Source organism: Kryptolebias marmoratus, linkage group LG3 (genome assembly GCF_001649575.2).
Source record: "Kryptolebias marmoratus isolate JLee-2015 linkage group LG3, ASM164957v2, whole genome shotgun sequence".
NCBI classification, from domain to species: domain Eukaryota; kingdom Metazoa; phylum Chordata; class Actinopteri; order Cyprinodontiformes; family Rivulidae; genus Kryptolebias; species Kryptolebias marmoratus.
The window spans coordinates 22,184,692-22,206,040 of NC_051432.1; the positions used below are offsets into that span (position 1 = coordinate 22,184,692).

The 21,349-nt window shown below is 45.7% G+C and overlaps 1 protein-coding gene across 2 annotated transcripts in view; it reads right to left on the reverse strand.

The window, feature by feature from the left end:
• adcy9 (adenylate cyclase 9) overlaps positions 1–21,343 on the reverse strand; it is a 32,481-nt gene extending 11,138 nt beyond the window's left edge. For both annotated transcript variants that reach the window (XM_037974714.1, XM_017425607.3), the window contains exons 1-4: positions 19,439–21,343; positions 1,977–2,164; positions 1,472–1,579; positions 140–414 (exon numbers count right to left, since the gene is read on the reverse strand). In XM_037974714.1, coding sequence (XP_037830642.1) covers positions 140–414; positions 1,472–1,579; positions 1,977–2,164; positions 19,439–21,305 — 2,438 coding nt within the window. In that variant the 5' untranslated portion in view covers positions 21,306–21,343. The remainder of the gene's footprint in view (positions 1–139; positions 415–1,471; positions 1,580–1,976; positions 2,165–19,438) is intronic.
• Between the last annotated feature and the right edge of the window lie 6 nt (positions 21,344–21,349).

Below are 21,349 nucleotides of genomic sequence, written 5' to 3' on the forward strand. Positions count from 1 at the left end.
GTACGGAGCGTTATCTTGAGTACAAAGGTTTATTACTAATGTAAGATTCCGATAAGATGGATTGCTTTTCCAATCAAGCTCAGTCATCCTTGGATGGAATTACGAGCTCATAAAGTCCACCTTTAAGCCTTTTGCTCACCTGTCCTCCCTGATAACATCCACAAAGTGAGCGTCACTCTTCTGTTTGAAGTTCTTGGCACGCAGCTGGATGAGGGCCGAGTGATCCATGCCGGTTCCTGCCGCCGCCGCGCCTCCAGCCATGCCGAGGCTGGTGCCGGTTCCCGTGCTTGTGCTGGTTTTCTTTTCCTTCTCCTGGAGGACGTCGCACAGCGAACTCTGGCTGGTACGCACCCGTTCCTCCAGCGGGGGGCTCAGGAGGCCATTGATGACCGTCGGGCTGTGACCCGGGATGAACTACAAAACGGAGATACGGGTGATGAAGGAAATGAAGGAGGGATGCACGGCCTGTTTGTTAAAGGATGGTTTCATCTGAAGCCAGGACGGGTGGGGTACATGTGACGAGTCAACAGCCTGCAGGCAGAGCAATCTCCCTTCGAAGAATCACTGAGAAATTCTCATCGCGATGTCTGAGATAACAGCTTGTCAGAACAGGGCTTATTCAACAGCAGAAACCAGCTTTGTGTTGTCGTGTGATCAGCTAAAAAACCCAACCTTTTCAAAACAATGATTTTCACAGCCCCACCTCTGATCTAACCTACAACAAAAGGCCGTCTTCCCCGTCCCGTGTTTACGCTTCGCACCCAGTGTTCCAAGTTTTATGTGTCGGCTCCACACCTCGTTTCCTGTTCTGGGTGTGTTTTTGTAGCAGCACCACAGCGCCGCAAGGTATGGTTACCGCAGCATTTCGGTTCTCTAGATTTCTAGAAACAGCGTCACGTTTACGCAGATATTTTTTTAGAACTGATAAATTAAAAGATCAGTGTGGAAAACAATAAAAATAATTGAACATGATCTAATTTCTCTAGAAAAAGGCGGGTAGTTTTTGCGCTCACAGCTGCCAATAAGGCGAGTTGAGGCACGGCACAATTAGCATCCTCTGCCGGCACAGCTAGCTTTGCAACAGAGAGGAGGTTTTTTTTTTTTTTTTTTTTTTAAGATATGACAACATACTGTAAGCGACTGACTCCTGCCAAAAGAACAAGGTGCAAAAATATGTCCTGCAGCGTTCGTTCAAACTCCCGCTGGCAGCAAGTTGCACTGAAACAGTCACTGCTCTGAGTCTGACCGACTCCCGTGAGAACTTTGCTCCGATTTTTCCAAGCTGAGATCATTCTGACTGCTGTCTGCTGCAGCTAAAATGCTGACTGCTCGTAACTGCTCTACTCACTTAAAAAAAAAAAAAAAAGAAAAAAACGTAAAGTGGCGCGGCTTTAAGTGGGAAAGGCTTCGAGGGGTGCTCGACGAGCGCCGTGTCGGTGGCTCTGTTGGTGCGTGCGTGCGTGCGGCGTACCTTGGCACCGGCGGGCCTGTGTTCGTCCTGGCAGCCGTTCAGCACAGCCACATCGTCGCCCTGCTCTGTCACGGCAGACCGCACCGCACTGTGGAAAACACAGGGAGGCTGGAGAGGGAAAAGGACAGCCGGGTGAGGGGCTGACAAATTAAAACATGAACACAAGCAGCGTATCGTTCTAAACGACTGGCTGCTCTGTTGGCATTCGTGGGTTCAGTTTAGTTCAGGCTAAAGGACCGGCAGGAGTGAAACGTTAATGATATTAATCATTATTAGCATATAGGGAGCTTTAATAAAAACACCAGTCATGTTGGAGATTATGGCAAATACAACAAACCAATTGACTTTAAAAGGATAAAAAAAAGTCTGATTTCCCTCTGCCTGAGAGTAGATAAAAAGTTGGACAAGGGTACGGCGTGAAAACAAGATTCTGCTCTAAAAGAAACAATGAGCCCGCTCATCCCGAGCGCATGAAGAAAAGAGCAGGAATTTAAAGGTTTCTCACCCCAGCTTTGTCTGGCGCTCTCTGCGGCAGCAGGGGCTCCGCAGCCTGCGCCCCGCCGGCGATCAGGTTGGGCGTGCGGTGCTGAGGGCAGGACGACTCCAAATTCCCACCTGGCAGTCCCGTCTGGGAGCAGCAGCACTGCACGTCGTAATCCAGCTTCCTTCCTGAGATCAGGTAGGTTTTCATCCCTGGCAGGAAAAAAAAAAACAGAGACAGGGAAAGCCCCACGCCCCCCCTGGTGATCAGACGTTTGGAGATTGACTCATAAATGTATCCATCTTTAATCTACAACTTCTAATTATTCAAATCAGCTGAACCTTCAAGCCGGACATTTAAAATAAAATCATCTTATGCTGAGACGGGTTAATGACTCCCTGTGGTAACACTCAGAGGACGTGTTCCGGGTGACTCTCAGCCACCACCACACCAGATTTTAGGTCAAAGCTGACGGAGTCACAGCCAGTTCTATATGAGCTGGGGCTGCTTAGCTGTGGCGGCCATCCTAAATGGGGTTGACTCCAGAAGGTAATCCGTTGTAGTATAATAACATTCTTATTATATTAATAAGCGGCGATCAAATGTCTCAGGAAGCAGAGACGCTGTTTTCTCCCTCCCTCCACAAACGCAGCGCCTTCCTCCTGAAGCCTCCTCACTTCGTGCTGACGTCTCCCAGCAACAGCGAACACAGCAGGTGCAGGCTGCGTTTTTTTCGGCTCCTCCGTATCCCGACAGACGTTCGTTATTCACACGTCCACCGCCCAGCTGAGACGGAGTCTGAGGACTCTCCGTCGCTCAGTTCCGTCAGTAAGTTCATCAAGTTAACAGTTAGGTTTAGATGCAAAAAGGAATTTAACTTTTAGTGGCTTGTTTATGTTTATTATCGCCCTCTTTTCATGTGTGGGGGCAATCATGTAAATGCCTGTGTCTGTTAGCAAAATATCTCATGTACTTCTGGATGGATTTTAATGAAACTCACAGGAAATAATCATCGGATGAACATCTTCAGCTGATTACCTTTTGGGGATAACCTAATATAAGATGGCCGCTACAGCTAATCCAACGTAGCAGACACAAAAATGCATATAACTTGCCCAACTTTACAGCTATTGAGCTAGAGTTTGGTGTGATAGTAGCTGAGAGTTATTCTAAATACAGATTCCAAGCACTAACAGATCATGTGAAAGGTTTGTGTAAAACTTTAACATTAACTGTTAAAGTCACCTCTGTTTGTCTGTTAGCAAAATATTTCATGAACCAGTGGACGAACTTTAATGAAACTCCCAGACAGTAAGTAATGAATGTGCGTCTACAACTGATTAACATTTAAAGTCAACCTGATTCAAGATGGCTGCCACAGCTAATCCAACATAGAAAACACAAAAATGGCTATAACTGGGTCATTTTTACTCATATTGAACTAAAAATTGGTGCGGTGGTAGCTGAGCGGTATCCATATCACATACTCTGAGCGCTAACAGATCATGCGTGATCTTCCTTTAAAACTTTGTCCCGGAAGGCAGCTGATGATGTGCACTCCTTTAATTAAAGCTCATTTAGAGAGGAAAAAAGACAAAATAAGAAATAAAAACAAAGCACAAAAACTCTGTCACTCTTTATGTGGTGGGAGTGTCTGAAAGACTAGAAATTCCTCTAAACATCACATCTGAGTGCTTTTCTAATCTAATCCCATCCTGAGACAGAAACAGGTTGACCCTGAGGAGGAAACACCTGAACACAATGATAATGGAGAGATAAAACTGTCCCGTCCAGAGAGGAGCACTCAGACCTTCAAACAGAACAAACTAAAGAAGCAGATTCAGGAGGCAGCTTCTCAGGGAAAAGACTCTGCTGTCCAACTATGTCTCCAGGATGAGGGACACTGTTTTTGAGGACAGTAGTTTTTACATTCTGGACAAAGAAGACAGATCGTTTCAGAGATCACAGTGAAGAAAGCCAAAAAAACAAAAAAAGTCCTAGCATTCACTGAAATAACGCACACTGAATGTCTAATTTCTGAGTGTTTTTGGAGTTTCAGAAACAAAGAGTTCCGCCTCAGGTGTCATTTAGCCCTCGTCCTTCTCCTCCCCATGTGGTTTCGAGATATTTCCCTCGCTGGAAGAGGCGATCGAAACGTCTCACACACACACTGGTCAGGTGTGTTAACAGCAACCCAGATGGCCCGCAGGTTGGGTGTCTGCCTCCGCGACACACATGTGACTTCACCGACTCCTACGTGGGAATGTTCCTGCAGCAGTTTGAAATCCACCGACAAATGAATGAATGAACCAAATCTTAAATGTAACAAAAAGGCAGCATTACTCCAAACAGCCAAGAAAAGGACTAGAAATCCGATGTTTCGGGTAGTTCAGGAGCACCGGTACTATGGTGGGCTTAAACTGGCATTGGACTCGATGCGTTAATATTTTTAAATGGTGCTGCGGTCTGATCAGCGCGTCTGTCACTGTGCCGCTCGTGATTCATGCTGGTGTGTGTTACACGTGTTAGGATTCAGTATTCACTGAAACTCCGTGAGTCATTCCTGCTGGGATCAGCATGGGATCGCTTCCTGACTCGTCCTCTGGATCGTTTAGATCTGGGACTTGACGGAAATGGAAACCCAAGGAGCAACAGATGAGCTCTTTAGCAGATGGATGAAGCAGTTGCATTACTAGTTTAAAAAAATAAAAAAATCTACACATTCACCAGTCAATCACCATGCCGCTGAGGAGCAGACATTAATGCAGCACTGGCTGTTTCACCAACGATGGGATGTTTGCTTTTCGGCCTGGAGCTGCAGCCTGTTCACACTGTTGTAGAGCCAACAAGGAGATACACAAACAGAAGATTAGAGCGGTGGCTGATAGCCGGCCCCTATCAGTCTGCTCAAACACACTCTAACCTGACTAGCTGGCCTCAGATAACACCTCTCGTCTTTGACAGCTTGGAGATGTTTGGAAAAGCACCTGGAGGCCACAAGGCAGCCTGATCCACGGCGAACACTGGACTCCCTGTCTGCGGCGGGCCAAAGGAGCTTAACCCTGCCGGGGCCATCGGGTCGGATGGAGCCGAAGCTACAAGGGCTTCTTTTCCTCTCTTCAGCCACGAGGGGCTTCAGGAGGGTTCGGATAATGGAGATGAGATAAGCTCATGAAGAATTACAGCTCGGCGACGCGCGAGGCTTTTTGTCACCGGCCGCCGCAGGCAGAGGCGGAGCAATAAGGTTTCTGTGTGCACGGTGGCTTGTCCGTGCCGTTACTCTGAATGGATGTCAATGAGACTTTCAGAGAAGAATCAGCGAGCCTACAACTGAGTAACATTTGGAGTCAATATGGCTGCCGCAGCAAAGCAGTCTCAGCAAACCCGAAAAATGGCTACAGCTGGTTGGAAAGCCTGAGTGCTGACCATGAAGGATGAAACTTTCAGGCTCTCAACCCAATTCAAGATGGCCACCACAGCCAACTGACCAAAATTTGTGTTGGTGATGCAGGTGATGTGAGCAAAATGGCTTTCTTTTTTCAAGATTTGACTGAAAGAGCTGTGACTTTCTGAGCGTAAGGCGGCCTTAGCGTGAAACACAAGAGGCGGCGAGTGTCACGCCGTCCTCCAACGAATGCCAGGCCTTTGCCTTTTGTTTTTCATTCTTGCCCGAGTTTTATCTTCCGATCAAAAAGCCAGGTTTCGAGATGTTGTCTTCTCCCGAGCTATTTCGAATGTGAGACACTCAGAAAGAGAGAACGCACAAGAAACTAACCCCTCTCCGAAATGTGCAAGTTTGATTCAGTTCTTTATGTGAAAATGTGCGCCTGACAGCGAGAAGTACTTTGGAAAAGATCCTAAATGAACTTAGTGGCCTTCAAAGCAACTTAACACGAAGGTGTGAACGCCGCTGCTTTGATCCAGTCTTCAAATTTGTTCTGGTTAGTGTTAATAAAGGCTCAGTTAGTGAATCAACATGGTGTATAAACATCTCAGAATGCAGCATTAAACTGCACTCAATGCGCTAAAGTTTAAACGACGCAGGATCTTTTGAGCAAACGTCTCGACCTGATTCCGCAGACATCTTTACATGAAATGGGAAAAGGTAAAAGCCAAGTGGAATGACGTCTGCCTGTTTAAGTGCAGTCGACGAGCATCTGATCGATGTGTTTGTGGAAGCCCGTGCGTCACTCTGACGCTTAGCGAGCGCATCCGTGCGTTTGTGGACCACGGAGTATTTGCATCACTTTTAGGGAATCAAACACGCTCCTTGCATATTTTTCATTCCCCCGCTACTCCGGAGAGTGAATAGCATCTGAATCTAGTGTGATAAAGGAGGAACTTCTTCAATAAACACTGGAGAGAAGACGAACAGCTGTAGTAGGGCTGATGTTCGCGTTCCACATTCCAGTTCTGCAAATACTACCGAGAATACCAATTAAAGTTTGCTTGTTTTGAGAAACTGAAATAATAACCGGCTTTCAAAACCATCAAATTGATCTCGTTGGCAAAAGAGCCTAAAAGACAATTTCTATTATTTAGTGAAGGATCATTTCTTTGATATTGGATTTAGTCTGCTCTAAGCTTTCTGCGCCATCGGCTGAGATGATGGAGTATCACCAAAACCCTTTTTTCCTTCTGTATAAATAAAGTTATTTATGAATCCATAGCCAACAACAGCCCTATCCTGGTAGGCAGGATCTTTTTCTGTGTCTTCCATCACAAACTGGGCAGACGTCCTCAGCCTTTTATGGAGCCAACAGCTCCGAGCAGCGTGTCCACACTCCTCGCATAAAATATGCGCTCCCGAACGACAGCGTTCATGGAAACTCCTGTGCCACCCGTCAGCGTCCAGGCGGTGTAGGATACCGGGAACCATCGCCGACCCTGTCTGCTTTGATCACGAATCTTGATTTCCGATTGTTTACCGACAAAGAAAAGAGCTCAGTCGACAGAACAAGACACTTTACTCTTTACGCCTGGTTTTATTTGCATATTCTTCCTCAAAGTTGTGTTTTAGGTTAGCGGGCCCTTTCTCCGTTCGGTACAGCTGTGCCTAACATCAGCTTTGTTTTAATGACGTAACAAAACTCAATTTATTCTCTCCAAACCACAGCTCATCAACCTTAGCAGAAACAACAAAAAAATGTCTCAAACTCGGTCGGTTTTACAGATATGGAGCTAAATGTTTGTGTGGAAGTAGCTGAGAGTCAACACTTCCTCCAAGCGTGAACACATCCTGCGAGATCGCTCACGACTGTGCAGATCGACGTTCACAAAGTTTGACCAAAAACGGCTACAACTCGGTTCCTTCTCATTCAAGTTTAAAACTCCTGCATGAAAGGCAGCGGGCAGTTTTTTGTTTATGGCTAATCAAGAAATGATGACTTGAAACACATATCCAGTTACCAGTCTTTGAACTCGAGTTTGCTTTCTGAAAATCAGGGACAAATGCTTACGGGTTTCTGAGACGCAAAGACGAGATGGGGAAAACAGGCAGCGCCAAAAGGCACAAAGATGGTGATGTGGGGATGAGGGCCAGCCGTGTTTTGAAGGCCTTGGATTGTTTGCATGCCTCGCATAACCAGCGTTCATTATCTATGTAGACTTTAACTTTTTAACTTTATCTTCAACCTGCTTAAAATTTTTCAAACAAACCAGCTAACATAGAAAAGACGGGAAAAATCCTGCTTTTCCAAGAGTAAAATCCAGATACTGATTCTTATTTACAGACTATTATTGAGTGTATGATACCTTCAGTGTGTTTGTTCAAGCTCTGCAGTTTTACAACGCTAATCTGTGTGTGTGTGTTATTGTGCTGATCTTCTCCAGGCTTTGTAAAGGCAGCTCTCTGGGGAAGGACAGACTCAATGCAGCCCGATGGGCTTTATTGATTTATTCAGACCAGCTGGAGCAGACACGGTTCAGCTGAGGACAGCCGAAGCAGCACCACGCACACATGCAACAACACTAAAATGCCACCATGTTTGCTTGCACACCAGCCATAAATACACCACCTGCAAAACCTAAACTCTGCGTGATTTATGTCGCCGCTGCCGTCGCCCGCTGCCAAAAGGCGAAGCGTTACCAAACACTGTCACCAAAGCATCTGGTGAAACACTGGATGGATTTTATTATTAGACTGAAGCTACAGGTTCACATTTAGAAGTTACGTGTCCAATCTGTAGCTTAAATGCAAAGCTGGTTTTATCTCAAAAGTGGTTCGAGTGCTGATGCTTCTCAAAGACATTATTTTACAGACAGTTTTTGGTAACTAATATTTTTCTTAAATGGCTAAATTCCTCGTGTTTATCTTTAGCTTCATGTTTTATTTTCAAACACGCATCGTTTCTACACCTGAACTATTTATGTCCTATCCTCGGCAAATCCACTTCACAAGGTGACAAAGTGGATTCGGCTTGATTTCAAATCCATTTGAGAGAAAAAAAAAAATTAAAAAATTAATCTCTCACATTCATTCACCTGAGTGAGACTAAAAATAAAAATGAGTCAAAAAAGAAAAAAGAAAAAAAAAGGGGGGGATGAATGGAGAGGAAGTGTAGCCGAGTTGTGACATTCCACGTGTTCGCTCAGAGACCGAACACACAATCTGCACAAACAGGTCAGAAAACGACTGCCCTGTGGAGAGATCCATACAGTTTTAACCCCGACATGCATCCCAATGATTTTTAATAATGAAAGGGTCGAAACTGCACATTATTTAATCATAAACACAGACAGACTGCTCACTTTTTGCTCACTTTTGCTACACACCAACAGGTAAAAACTCCGAGACCATTTCAAAATGTCCGTGGAACACAAACAGCTCTAACTCTCACACAAAGCTCCGCTTGTGGAATCTGACATTTCGGCCGATCCCAAGAGGCTCATCCCAGCATGGACGCTGCATTTCCTGACACGTGACCTTTCACCTCGTGGCAGCTCACAACCACATGATCAAAACATTCCCCGCTGACCCAGAGGTCGCCGGCTCCCCTCTGGTTCCATACAAAAAAATCTGAACGTGTGTGTGAATATAAATGATGGATGAGCCCCCGTTCACGAAAAACCTGTTCAAAGACAGGACGCCTGATGTTGTGTTGCAGCTCGCCGGGTTTCGTATGAAAGACGCTGAGACAATTTCCTCCCGTCTCAGTGTTTTTTGTTTGAGGACCGAAGCCAAACTAGGCAGCGCTGCACAATATTCAAAAAACGAGACATATATTACTGTTAAATATTGCAATAATGATATCATTTGTGGTAAACCCACATGTGCTGTCATTATAATGTTCACAACTGTGGCTGTGGCTAAGCGTACTCCAATGAGAGAGTTGGAGGTTCGATTCCTGGCAGCAGGCGCATGTTGAAGTGTCCCTGGGCAAGACACTGAACCCCTCGCTGCCTCTGAGGTGCCCCATCGGCGTATGAATGTGATCTAAAGCAACAATAAGACCCTATAGAATGACTGATTCAGATGAGCTTTGTAGAGATGTAGCAGAGTGCTGGACGGATGTGTGTGGACGGATAAATGAGGCCACATGAAGTGCTTTGGCTAGGGAAGGCGCTATATACGCACAGTCCATTTAACAACTACAATGGGACTTCTCCGTTACATTGTTCACAAGAATTTTGCGATATATTGTGCAGCCCTGGCTCTGGGGATCGAAGTCAGCCTGCCGCTGTTATGCATCTGAGCCACAAAGGGATCGGGGTCTCAAACCTAAAAAAAAAAGAAAAAAGGCCAGCACGTGGAAAGACAGAAACGGAGCTGTTCACGCTTTCCCTCTGCTGGGATGTGAAGTTTGTCATCTGCACCTCCGGGATCTGCCAGCGCCCTCAGCGGACGAGCACGGGCAGACCTGATTTTTGTTACCGCGTTGACTGTCTAAAATGGTGGCGCCAAAGATACACACAACCACAATCAGCAGGAATGCTTGTTTTGAGGAGACTGGTTGCCATCAACATTTGGGTAAAGTATTCCTCGGGGAACACAAGGACAGAAAAACTGCATCTTAAACCCGGTGAGAAATCTCTCAAACTTTGTTTCCTCACAAACAGTTAATCACCACACCACTGCCACACATGAAAACTGTGGACCTCTGAGTGGAACGACGCGCTGCAGCTGAACCATGAAAAGGAGTGCAGGTGCACACAAACGGACGCAGAAAAGCGCTGCAGATCAGAGGTGGGACCCATATGTGCTGAAGGATTTACAGCTGAAGATGCCCGACACATATTCATCAGCAGTGCTCGGTGTCCACGCTGCCGAGTGACACTCCGCTCTCCCCGTGTTTCTAGGACGTCGGCTGCATGGCGGAAGCACACATCAGGGGACGTGGATGGTTCAGTCAGTCCATTTGCGATTGGCCAGAGGCAGCTTAAAGAGGGGCTCGAGTCTGCGGCCATATCACTGAACCGTTTCGTGAAAAGACTACTTCAACAACCCTCAAAATAGCATCCATGTTAATCTGCTACAAAACTGAAACAGAAAGGATAAAAGAAGTTAAAGCATGAAGGGTTTTTTTTCCCCTAACCTTTCCTTTCATTTTTCACTTTCATCTTGCTGCTCACAAAAAGTCAGAAAATAAACAGCTCCCTAAAAATAGACTTCAACTTGTTTTTCCTCTTTTCCAGAGATGTGGCTTCAGTCTGATCAGCTTTTCTTAACAGTTTCTCCGACCTTCATCTTGTCTTGTGCCTTCCCAGGCCTCTTACCTCTTCCTACTCGTCAACAACAGCTAATTTGTCGTTGCTCTCTCGTTTTCAGCCTTTTTGCCTTTCGCTTAAACTCACTCCCACCGCTCAGTCCCCCCCCCTCCCCTCTCCCCTCCCCTGTACACCCACACACCAACCCCCTTCCTCTCCAACCCTCCACTTTTCTCCCTGGTCGTTGGTGGGTCTTGAGAACGAGGGCTCAACAATAGCAGAAGCCTCCATATTTGGACACGCAGCTGGAACCCAGGGATGAGGCTCTCACACAAACCCTCCCCTCCTCCCTTCCCCTCGCTGTGCCATCATTTTCAGTCCAGGGAGTTCCTTACTCTCTCCCTCCTCCTGAAGACAGCTCCCCCCTCTTTTCCCGACTTTTTTTTAATTTTTATTAAATTCACCCTGCAGGGATTTAATTACGCATCTCTTGGGAGCTCGGAGGATTACTGAACATAACTTTTGGGCATTGGGTCAACTCACATCCCCCTAAGGGTACGGTGGTGAATTGACCGAACAAATTAAACACAATGCAGCTTTCAGGCTCGTTTACTATCATTCGTTCTGTTCAGTAATTATTAATCTCTCCCCTAAGGTGGTTGTAGAGGCGCGCGTTCTCGTGGCATGCCGTGCAGTGGGTTGAAGTGAACAGCGATGCGCTCCGACTGCATCATTCTGGATAAATATACACACACAGCTGTTAAAATGAGCTTTCCAGCCTCAGCTCTGGGTTTCTCTCAGCTGCAGACGGCAGTCCTTGAGGAAGAAATGGCCAACCTTGGGATCACTGCAGATGAAAGCGGCTGACAAATTGTTTCACAAACGTCTGCACACTTGGCAGGGATTACTTCTACGGGTTCAACATCATGCCTCAAGTTGTTAATATTATATGGTGCTGAAAACCTTGCAAAATGGCAGACAATCATCCTTATAAGGCTACAACCTCGTACAACAGCGTTTTAGAGCATACGTACCAGAATTACAGTCTAATTTTCGTCATATAATTGCTACGTAGGGTGAATCATTCTGTTGTATGTCATGGATTTACAAAATTTACACAGCCCTTATTAATCACACACACACACACACACCTCCCTCACTGCCCAAAGTTAGACTGTGGGAAATCTTTGGGGAAAGGTCACGATCAGAAAATCTGCTCCGTATTTTTTTTTCTCTCTTTCTTTCTTCTCTTCCTCCTCTTTTCAGCGGACCGCAGAGGAGCAGCACTTTACGTCTCGGGCAGCAAAAATGAAATGGAAGCGTTTAATCTGGTCGGGCAGATCACGCACCGACTCAACGCCGAAAGAAAACCGAAAGCGCTCGTTGGAAAAACGGTTGGGTTTTCAACAGCGCCTGTCAGAAAATCAACACTAATTCAACTGCGATCTGAAAGTCGGTCAATGTGGAGCATGTTAATTAGAAATAGATGAATATTTATGTATTCCAGTTGAACGATTGTTGAATCCCGGCTTCATTTATCATAGAAAAAGTTCAACTCGGTGTTTTGTAACTGCTTTCAGCATCTGTTTCCCCTAATTTGTTTTATTTGTACTTTAAAGATAAGATATCATGTTTTATGTGTATGTTTTTGGGTGATCATATTTTTTCAACAAGTTGGGGTAATAAAATACTTGCTACAACACTCCAGGAACCTTCCATCAACACATAAAAGTGTTACGGTCCTTAGCTGTAATTAATTTTGTGACACAGTTATCCACTCTATAGAAGTTGTATAATTCAGTCTTTAATTTGCAGGTGTGTTGCACTGGATGAACGAAAAGCTCTGTTGTTCTTAAGGTCAAAACTACACCAACGAGGTCACACACATCAACCTATTTCTGGTATAATCATGCTGAAAGCTTAAAAAGAAAATCTGCTCCCCGGGGTCAGGCCTCCTGACATCCTGTCGGCCGTCACAACCAACAGCAGCTCTTCCGTATCAGTTTTAAAACGACAATTCGATTGGACTGAAACCGACCAGCGCACAACACGGCGGATGGACGATGCGAAAATGTCCTTCGCATCTTCCATTTTAGAACCGCACCCTTAGCTGGGAAGAAACTTAATGGTGGCGAACAACCAAGGAAACAAGAAACACGCCAGTCTGCAAACGTCCCTCTAACAGCTTCTGTCTTATTAGACCAGTTTGGTGCTGACAGTCATGTGATTAACACATCTGCTTATAGTCATCCGCTGACTCGGATGGTTTAGTATGAAATTAAAAGCAAGAAAACTCTGATAATCTGATGTTTTCCGGTATGCAAAGCAGGTTAAAAAACGTAAGTTAAAATGTGAATATATACACACTGAATACATCCTGACAAGTGCATGAGTGAAGAGTTATTTGCTGTGTGTGCAAACCCTGAAATAAAGTCTTCAGATGAACAAATGACAAGCTTTAGTCGCTCACCAACGCGCACGCAGGACATTCATTAACTCCGCCACTCAGAGTCCCGCACAGTATGTGAGCCAGTCAATTAGTAACCGTACAGCAGGCGTCCTGGGTAAGCCTTTGTCCCCAGTGAGTAATTTATTACGACCATCCGGCGTTTGATAAGCAGTAAGTCACGGTCGTGAACTGGGGTTTGACGGGAATAGGGTGAAACCGAATTCCCAGATATCTGAAGATAGCAATGAGCTCACTCAAAATACTGTCATTAAAAAGAAAATTTTAATGAAACGTTTTTACCTGTCACTTATAAACCGTAAGGAAGATAAGCTGAAACTGTGTTGTCCCATTTGTGTGTTACAGTTTCATATTTAAAGGTTTTTTCTCTCCAGAGTATCATAGTATTACATAACTTTATTTCCCTTGGGTTGGACCTGGTCAGAGATCAGAATGGATGCTACCTTCGTTCCCGGTCCTTTTGTCTACTCACTCAATGCTTTAAACTGAGACTTGCTCCAAAAACTTTGCGTACATAAAACTTACCTTTTATTCTGGTTTGAAATGACAGCTAATTATGGGCGAGCTGAGCAAGCGATTTTATGAATAGGGCCAAGGCATCTACATACCTTGCTGTAAAAAGCCACCTGTTAGGCATTGCATACCTTACATACTTACATAATCATTAGGCGTCTTCTAAACACACAGACTATTTTACAACCATTATGTAATGATTAACCTAATGACTGATAACTCTACATATGAGCAACTCAGAGAATAACCTGTTGATGTTTGTGTTTTAGAAAAAGGAGCCGATCAGGGAAAAGATTGAACTGGATTTGCTTCCACGTTTTTAACGGGCCGTTGGAGGATTGTGGCTCTGCTCTACGGCTCAGATCAAAACGAGACGCGAATCGTAATGCCGTAAGGCTCTTTCGGCGCGTCTCCACACAAAGGTGGAAGTTGAGGGTGTGCTTTAAATCTGCAATCAGGCAAGGACAGGGCACGGCATGCTTATCAACCATGAACACACACAAACAAACTTGACTCATGACATTCTTGAGCAACAGAAATGACAAACCTCGAGTAAGGCATGTGGGATGTATGAAGAAGAATGAAAAAAAAACAAAAACTACTGTTGATTCGTCGACGATGAGTGAGCGTTACTATGGATCCACTGAGAGCGTGAGACAAAGACGATGGCAAGCACTACTACAAATCTGTTTGGAAACTGAGCAGAGAAAAAAACAAAAAAAAAACCTGACTTTCCGACAGCACTGACAGAGGAAAGCTGACAGCTATCTGCAGAAAGGTTCTGCTATCAGGGCCGCCAACTGGACACGAACAACCGACTACTGCAGCTAGTTTGAGCTGTCAAAAAACATAAATGCTTGATCATATTCAAGACAGAATATTGTGAAACAGAGGTTGACTGGTTAAGGTTTTTTGGGTTTTATATTCATATGTATGACAATCTGCAAGACAGTGATTTACTAAAACTGTACCGCATTTTCTGCACTATAGGGCGCCCTGGATTATAAGACGCTCTGTCAACAAATGGTCCATTTTCGAACTTTTGACACATATAAGGCACACCGGACTATAAGGGTTAGGTTTAAGGGAAACAAAACAGCCCCCTGTCTTTTCGGAGAATACTGAACCGACGTAAGCGTCAAGTATAAACACCTCCAACGATCGCTCAGCTGAGCCTTAATGCTGCGAGCGGTGCGGCTTTGTAGTTTAACCAAAGTCGGACTAAGACATTACAACTTCTTACATATATAAGGTGCTCCGGATTATAAGGCGCAATGTCGTTTTGTGAGAAAATTGAAGGTGGGCCTTATAGTCTGGAAAATACGGTGCCAGTGATTTCAAAAAGGTAGACGACAGCCGACAGAAGGAATAGGATAGGAGCTCCGAATGTTCTAAACAGCTTCCTAAATTTGCCCCAAAGCATGTTCGTTTGTGTGTATTTTATTGTTGACAGGAATATTGACCAAACAACCCCCCCCAGGTGCCGTGTAAGGCACCTTCAGCAAGTACACTGACACAATAACACAGTGTCAAGTGTAACAACACTGTTCCTCCCACATATACTGTTTATTCAGCTCAGGCTGATTAAAAAATGTAAAAAAAAAAACAAACCAAAAAACATGTATATATTGGCCAGCTGATCAACTGGTTAATCTCTGCTATAAAGCTATTCTTGACTGAGAATATAGGATGTGTATGAACACCCAGACACAGCTTCACTCCTCTGGGTGGAATAATAAACTACTGTTGAATAGAAATGTACGAGAAAATGACCCTAATTCTTACGGTTTGTTCCTGAAATCAGTGTTTTGGTGGTGAGTATACCGTCTCCAGCTTTCTTAAGAAGAGCCTAATGTACATTATGTAAATTATGGCACAATTTAAACCATTTTCAGACAAGAGAAGCTTCTTTTCTGCTTCTTTCTTCAAAGTAAATAAAACTGTCAAATTAAAAGCCACTGCTTCTGCGAATGCCTGTTCAGTAAACAGTAACGGCTTTCACACCTTTGGCAAAAACGACTGATTCAAGTAAAACAACAATGCATACGACTGATAAAAATCACCTTTCATCTTTTCTTTTTTCCCCTAGCTCAATCAGCAGTAAATCCCTGTCTGTTTTTCTTTCTTTTTTTTTTGTTCCTGTTTTTTCCCCTGATGCAGGTGCACTTCTTTTCGGTCTGTTATCACAGACAGGACTTGATTTCAAGGCAACAATGTCGCGAGAATTCGGCCGTCGTCTGAACACTGTCATGGCAGAATGGAGGAACAAGTAGTGGGAGAAAACTATCAGGTCTCGAGCAAAACGCAGCCTCTCAGATTTATGCAAAACTTCTATTGCACCTGCATGCAGTGAAAAACAGTGCAGGAGGGGAAAGTTGCTCAGTTAGGGAAGATTGAAAGTGATTTATTTTAGATGAAAGAGCAAACTTAACACAGACAAAGAGTCCACTACACAAAAAATGTGAATAAATTCTTAAATTAGCATCCACGGCAGGTGTGAACAGCATGTGTGTGTGTCAGAGTTTCTTCGATACCGAGAGTTCACGGATGCCTTATCCTTTTTTTTTATTTTTTATATAAAATATACGAAGAGTAGAAGCACATAAACAGGCCAGCGCAGCTGTCACTGAAAGGTGATGACCTGAAGAGGAGAGGCAATTATGTTGCAACAGAACGAACAAGCCTACTGCTGTCTGGCTCTGCTTTAATTATCACCTTTTCCTCCTCACATGTTCTCCATGAAAATCTGAAAAAAAAACAACTGAGAAACTGGAGAAAGTTGAGATAAAACACGACATTTCGTGCTGCTGCCATGATGCTTATAAGAAATAAGAAGCTCTAAAGTGTGAAATATCTTGTTTATTTATTTTTTATTCATTTAATTGAGGATTTTCTTTATTTCTCATTAACTGGATTTTCAACAATGTCTTGTTTAAATTGATAATTATTTCCATAAAGTTCAATCTTTAGACAAGTAACCGTCTGCCTTTACCTTAAAAAAGAAACAGCCACCAAAAAGGCCAGATATGTCATGAATAATAGCCAAGCGGTGACACACCGGGGCTGTAGCCTGGTTATTATTAAGGATCTGTTTTTGTAGTAACATATTTGGGTGGCATGTTTAATTTAGCACGGACAAACCGGCCTGGAGGAACGAGATAGCTCTGGACCTCTGGATCAGCAGCAGCAGATTTGTTTGCCGGTGCGTTTGTGCAGACACACGCACAGAAACGTTACCTTTACGCGACGAACAGAAACCGAAAAGGAGTCCGTGCTGAGCTGTGATACCGTGAGCGGAGTTCAAGGTCCGAACCTTGAGTGCAACACTGGAAAACATGTTCCTTGAAGGACTGCAAAGTGGAAACGAAAAACTTTAACCCTTTCCCCCCCTCGTAAATGTGCGAACCTCAACAGAGATCCCCTTAAATGCATCGCAGCGGTAAAGGGAGAGTATAAACAACACATCCTGACGACAACCGGGGCATAAAACCTTCAGCTTGGAGAACCTGAGTTTAAATGTGCCAGAGGCCAAAAGAGACAAAATCAGCTGAGAAAGCAGCTACACAACGCCAACCCAAACACAAAACCGAGCAGAATAAAATCAGCATCGGGTTTAAATAAGATCTGTGTGCAGAATTCAACATTATTGCTAGAAAATAAGCTAGCTAAGCAAAAACTAACGTGGTTGGTTGTCCATTTTATCCTGCATGGCTACCAGAGAAGCAACATCAGGTTCTTCCCTTTCATAAATACTTTATTTAGTATTATTATACCATGGTGTACAAATAGGCCCATTAATCGGCTGATATTGACCACTTTTTTTAACCTTGTCAATCGGCGGTATTCAGACCAGACTAGATTAAAACTGTGTCTGCTGCTCAGCGGCAACACAAATCCAACTGTTGCAAACGGTCTTAAACAGAAAAACAGCATTTTGGCAGAATGAGAACTCTGGCAAAAGGAGCAATTTATAATGGGTGGAAAAAAAAAAAGTACAAAAACAGACTTGTTCACTCATTTCAACCCCACTCACTGATTATCAAAAACTTTTTTTTTTTCCATTCTCCGTCACAAAGCAATGGTTACGCCATCCTTCTAATCGTCTTCCTTCAATAAAGATGAACCGTGTTCATTCCTCTCCCGGTGAAACTCTACTTCTCTTTATTATCTACAGAACAGAACAGAGCAGAACGGGAGCGAACTCTTAGTGTCATCTCCTTCTGAACAGGAAACTGCTGCTCTGGCTTTCAGCGGGGGGAAACTCGATGCCACTCAATCGCCCCCCTTTTTTTCTCTCTCGCTCAACAAAAGCCGCTTGTCAATATTTCACTCTGTCGCTGCTCGCCGCTCTGGAAATAGAGAGTGATGGCACCATTTAGAGCCAGGAGTGAATACGCTCTGACATAAGGTCTGACAATAGAACAGTTTCTTTTCACAAGTGGCCTAAGATTAGACATCCCACAAGGATCTCCCTGCTGGAGAGACTCGTTCCTCTGACCGAGGCTGTGAACTGTCCGAAGTCACAGGTAAAGGTAAATGTTACTATAAATAACCGGCTAGATCAATCATTTTAGTGCCAAACGGTGCCATTAGTTACCATCTTATCTTAGGAGTTCCAAATTAATCTGATCTGCAGGAGAAGAAAGAAAAACCTCAGGATTTCTTTGCACAACAAAGAAAATGAAGTTACTAAGAACCTCAACACGATATCTTTCCACCAAGTAACGACTTAGCTACATTTATTTCCGTGAATGAAGGGGGTGGGGGGAGCTACATGTCTTCTGTTAGTCTGGTGTGTGTCTGGTCTCAGGTGTTGGCCACAGTATGCTGGGAAATAACCTCTCCGAGAGCGGTAAATCCCGTCGGTCCTGCCCTGATTGACCACAATCTCAACTTGCGCCGCCCAACAACAGCGGCAAAACAAGGTCGGAAAAAGCGGGAGCCGAGATTTGCGCAAGCACAAATCCACCCCCCAAACAAGAAAAGGGGTGATCTCTTCTGCTGACTTTGTCTAAACAACCTTATCTAACGTCCCAGCTTGTGTTTTGTGATCACCGAGCCACCGGCTCTGTTGTTGTTATGATGCAGCGTGCAAACATTTTGTCTGTGGTGAGGATTTCAAATCCATTTGTTGTATTTGGAGATTAAAGCTTCTAATCTCAGTGGGACGAGCCTCCGAAATTCCAAATACACTTATAGTTATACTCCGAAGTATCACAACGATAAACTCCACATGCCCCTGAAAAAATAAATCACTATTGGTGTAATTAAGATTTGTATGAATCTGTGTTCTCGGGCAACACAACTAATATGCATTAAAAGGTGCTCTCTATATGTAATCAGATTTATTTTTACCCGTTATGAAATACTGAAGGACATCCAGCTGATATAAACCAAAACACATCCCTCCTCCCGGCGCTTTAATCCCCAGGTCTTGATGTCTGATTTCTGCTTTAGCTGATACTCAGTTTCAACCTGAATGTATGGTCAGATACCATTTTTAGTCCTGCCTCAGCATGCAGTGACCCCAGTTACGCCTGATGGCCGAAGTGACTGTCGTCGACGCTCTGAGGCTGTGTCACAATGACCTCCTCCGTTTGTTCGGATTTATTTCTGCTCTTTGATGGAGTTAAAACGCTCTGCATCTGATCACAACTTTAACGTGCTCTTAAGATAAGCCTGTTGGTCTTTGTCAGATTACACGTTTAAGTTTTAAATAAATCAATGGCGTGTATAACCTGGGGTAAAGATCCACACTTTTTAAGTGTCTTGAAGATTTTAAATAAAAGAGACGAACACTGGATCTTTTTGTTTTCATTCAGAGAGCCGATATGGAAATCAGAGCTGAACTGGTGCTTACCCTTCAGTTTCTCCACCACGCTCTGGCCGGCTCTCTCCACCACCTGCCCGTCCTCTCTCTGGTACCGGTCATCTAGAAATCGGGCCGTCGCCTCTGACAGGTGGACCTTCCCGGCTACGCCCAGCTGCTCCATTAAGTTCGCCAGATTGACGTCGTTTGACCAAACGTCAAACTTGAAGCGCTTCATTCCCAGGATGCCGCACAGGACGGTGCCCGTGTGGACGCCGACGCGCATGTTGACGGTCTCGCACGTCTCCTGGCAGAACTGCTCGATGGCCTGGATCATGCCCAAGCCCATCTCCACGCAGCAGTAGGCGTGGTCCGGCCTGGGCTCGGGGCAGCCCGCCACGCAGTAGTAGCAGTCCCCCAGCGTGCTGATCTTCTCACAGTAGGTCCGCTCACAGAGTCGGTCGAAACGTCCGAACAGGTCATTCAGAAGGCCCACCAGGGCTGGCGCAGACTTATTGGCAGACATTTTGGTGAAGCCCACGATGTCTGCGAAGAGGATGCTGACGGGCTCCATGCGCTTCATGTTGAAGGGCCTAAATATCAGCTGCGCTCGGGGGATTGAGGTCTTTTTGCGGACGTGATTGCTGTAAGGGCTGTTTTTGGAGCTCGCAGCACTTTGAGATTGTAGCGCTCCACCGCTTCCTCTGGCGCCTGCGGCCACGGCCGAGGTAGTGCAGGCGCCGGAGGAGTATCTCTTGCCGGAGTTCTCGCCGCCGCCCTCGTCGTCGCCCTGCTTCATCAGCTCGTCCGCGACTCGCCTCGGCATGACCGAGTGGATCATGCGCTCCTTTAAGGCCTTCTCCACCTCCAAGTCCTTCCCGTGCATGATGGCCTGGCCCACTTTGAGAAATGTGCTGCGGGAGCGCACCTCCGACATGATGAACAGATGGATGCCAATGACATGAGCGCACAGGTGGAGCAGACATTTACCGGGTCCCAGCCAGAGGAGGGGGTCTTCCAAACTGGACACCTGTCCGGTGGCGTCATAGCTTCCCTGAAGCAACGGAAGCCATCCCATGGCCTCAAATAACACAGAATACAGAAGTCCCAGCATCACTGAGGCATACAGACGGACGTGGAGGACGCTGTACAACAACAACAGGACCTCCATGCACAGAGAAAACGTGCCGACAGGGGAGATGCACGGGATCTGAGACAGAACATCTCTGTTCAGCGACAGGTACGAGGCGTTCCCGCCGGCAGCCCGGCCGTAGCCAGCGGTTTGTATCTGTGGCGCCAACGTGATGGCAAACGTGACGGCTATCAGCAGCAAGGAGGTCTGGTTGTACAGCCACGCGTACGGCTTGGTGAAGGTGAACAGGAGGAGGAGCACAAGTACGGCCAGAAAGGCGGCAGTGGGGGCCAGGAAGGTCATGGGGTTGCAACGGTCACTGTTGACCCCAAAGTACACGGCCCAGAGCACCGACGCCACCGCCAAGTAGAACAGGACGTATCGAAACCTCAGCTGAGTCTGAGGGAAGCACCGTTCCTGGCACGCCTCCTCCAGGACGCGGGAGTCAAACTTGGGGTCCCAGCACTGAGCGGCAGAGCGCTCGAACAGCGGTGGAGCTCGCCTCTGCACCCTGTTCGCCGAGCTCCCGGCTGGTCTGGAGTCAGCCGAGCTGCAGCTGGAGGAGATGCTGGGTTTGTGGAGAGCAGGGTTCACTTTGTTGGCAGCCCCGCAGCTTCCTCCTCCTCCTGCCACTGCCTCACCGCCGGCACCCCGAAGTGTCTGGTGTTGATGAGTGCGTGTGGAGTTGTTGGCAATCCGAACTGTGACGGCGCCATCCCCGCCAGAGTCGCAGCTCACCTCCGTGCCGTGCATGAGAAGCTGCCGGTGGTGTTGCAGAGTGGCCATGTTGACTGCTGTGACGCGGAGACCGGGAGGGGGGGGATTGTGGG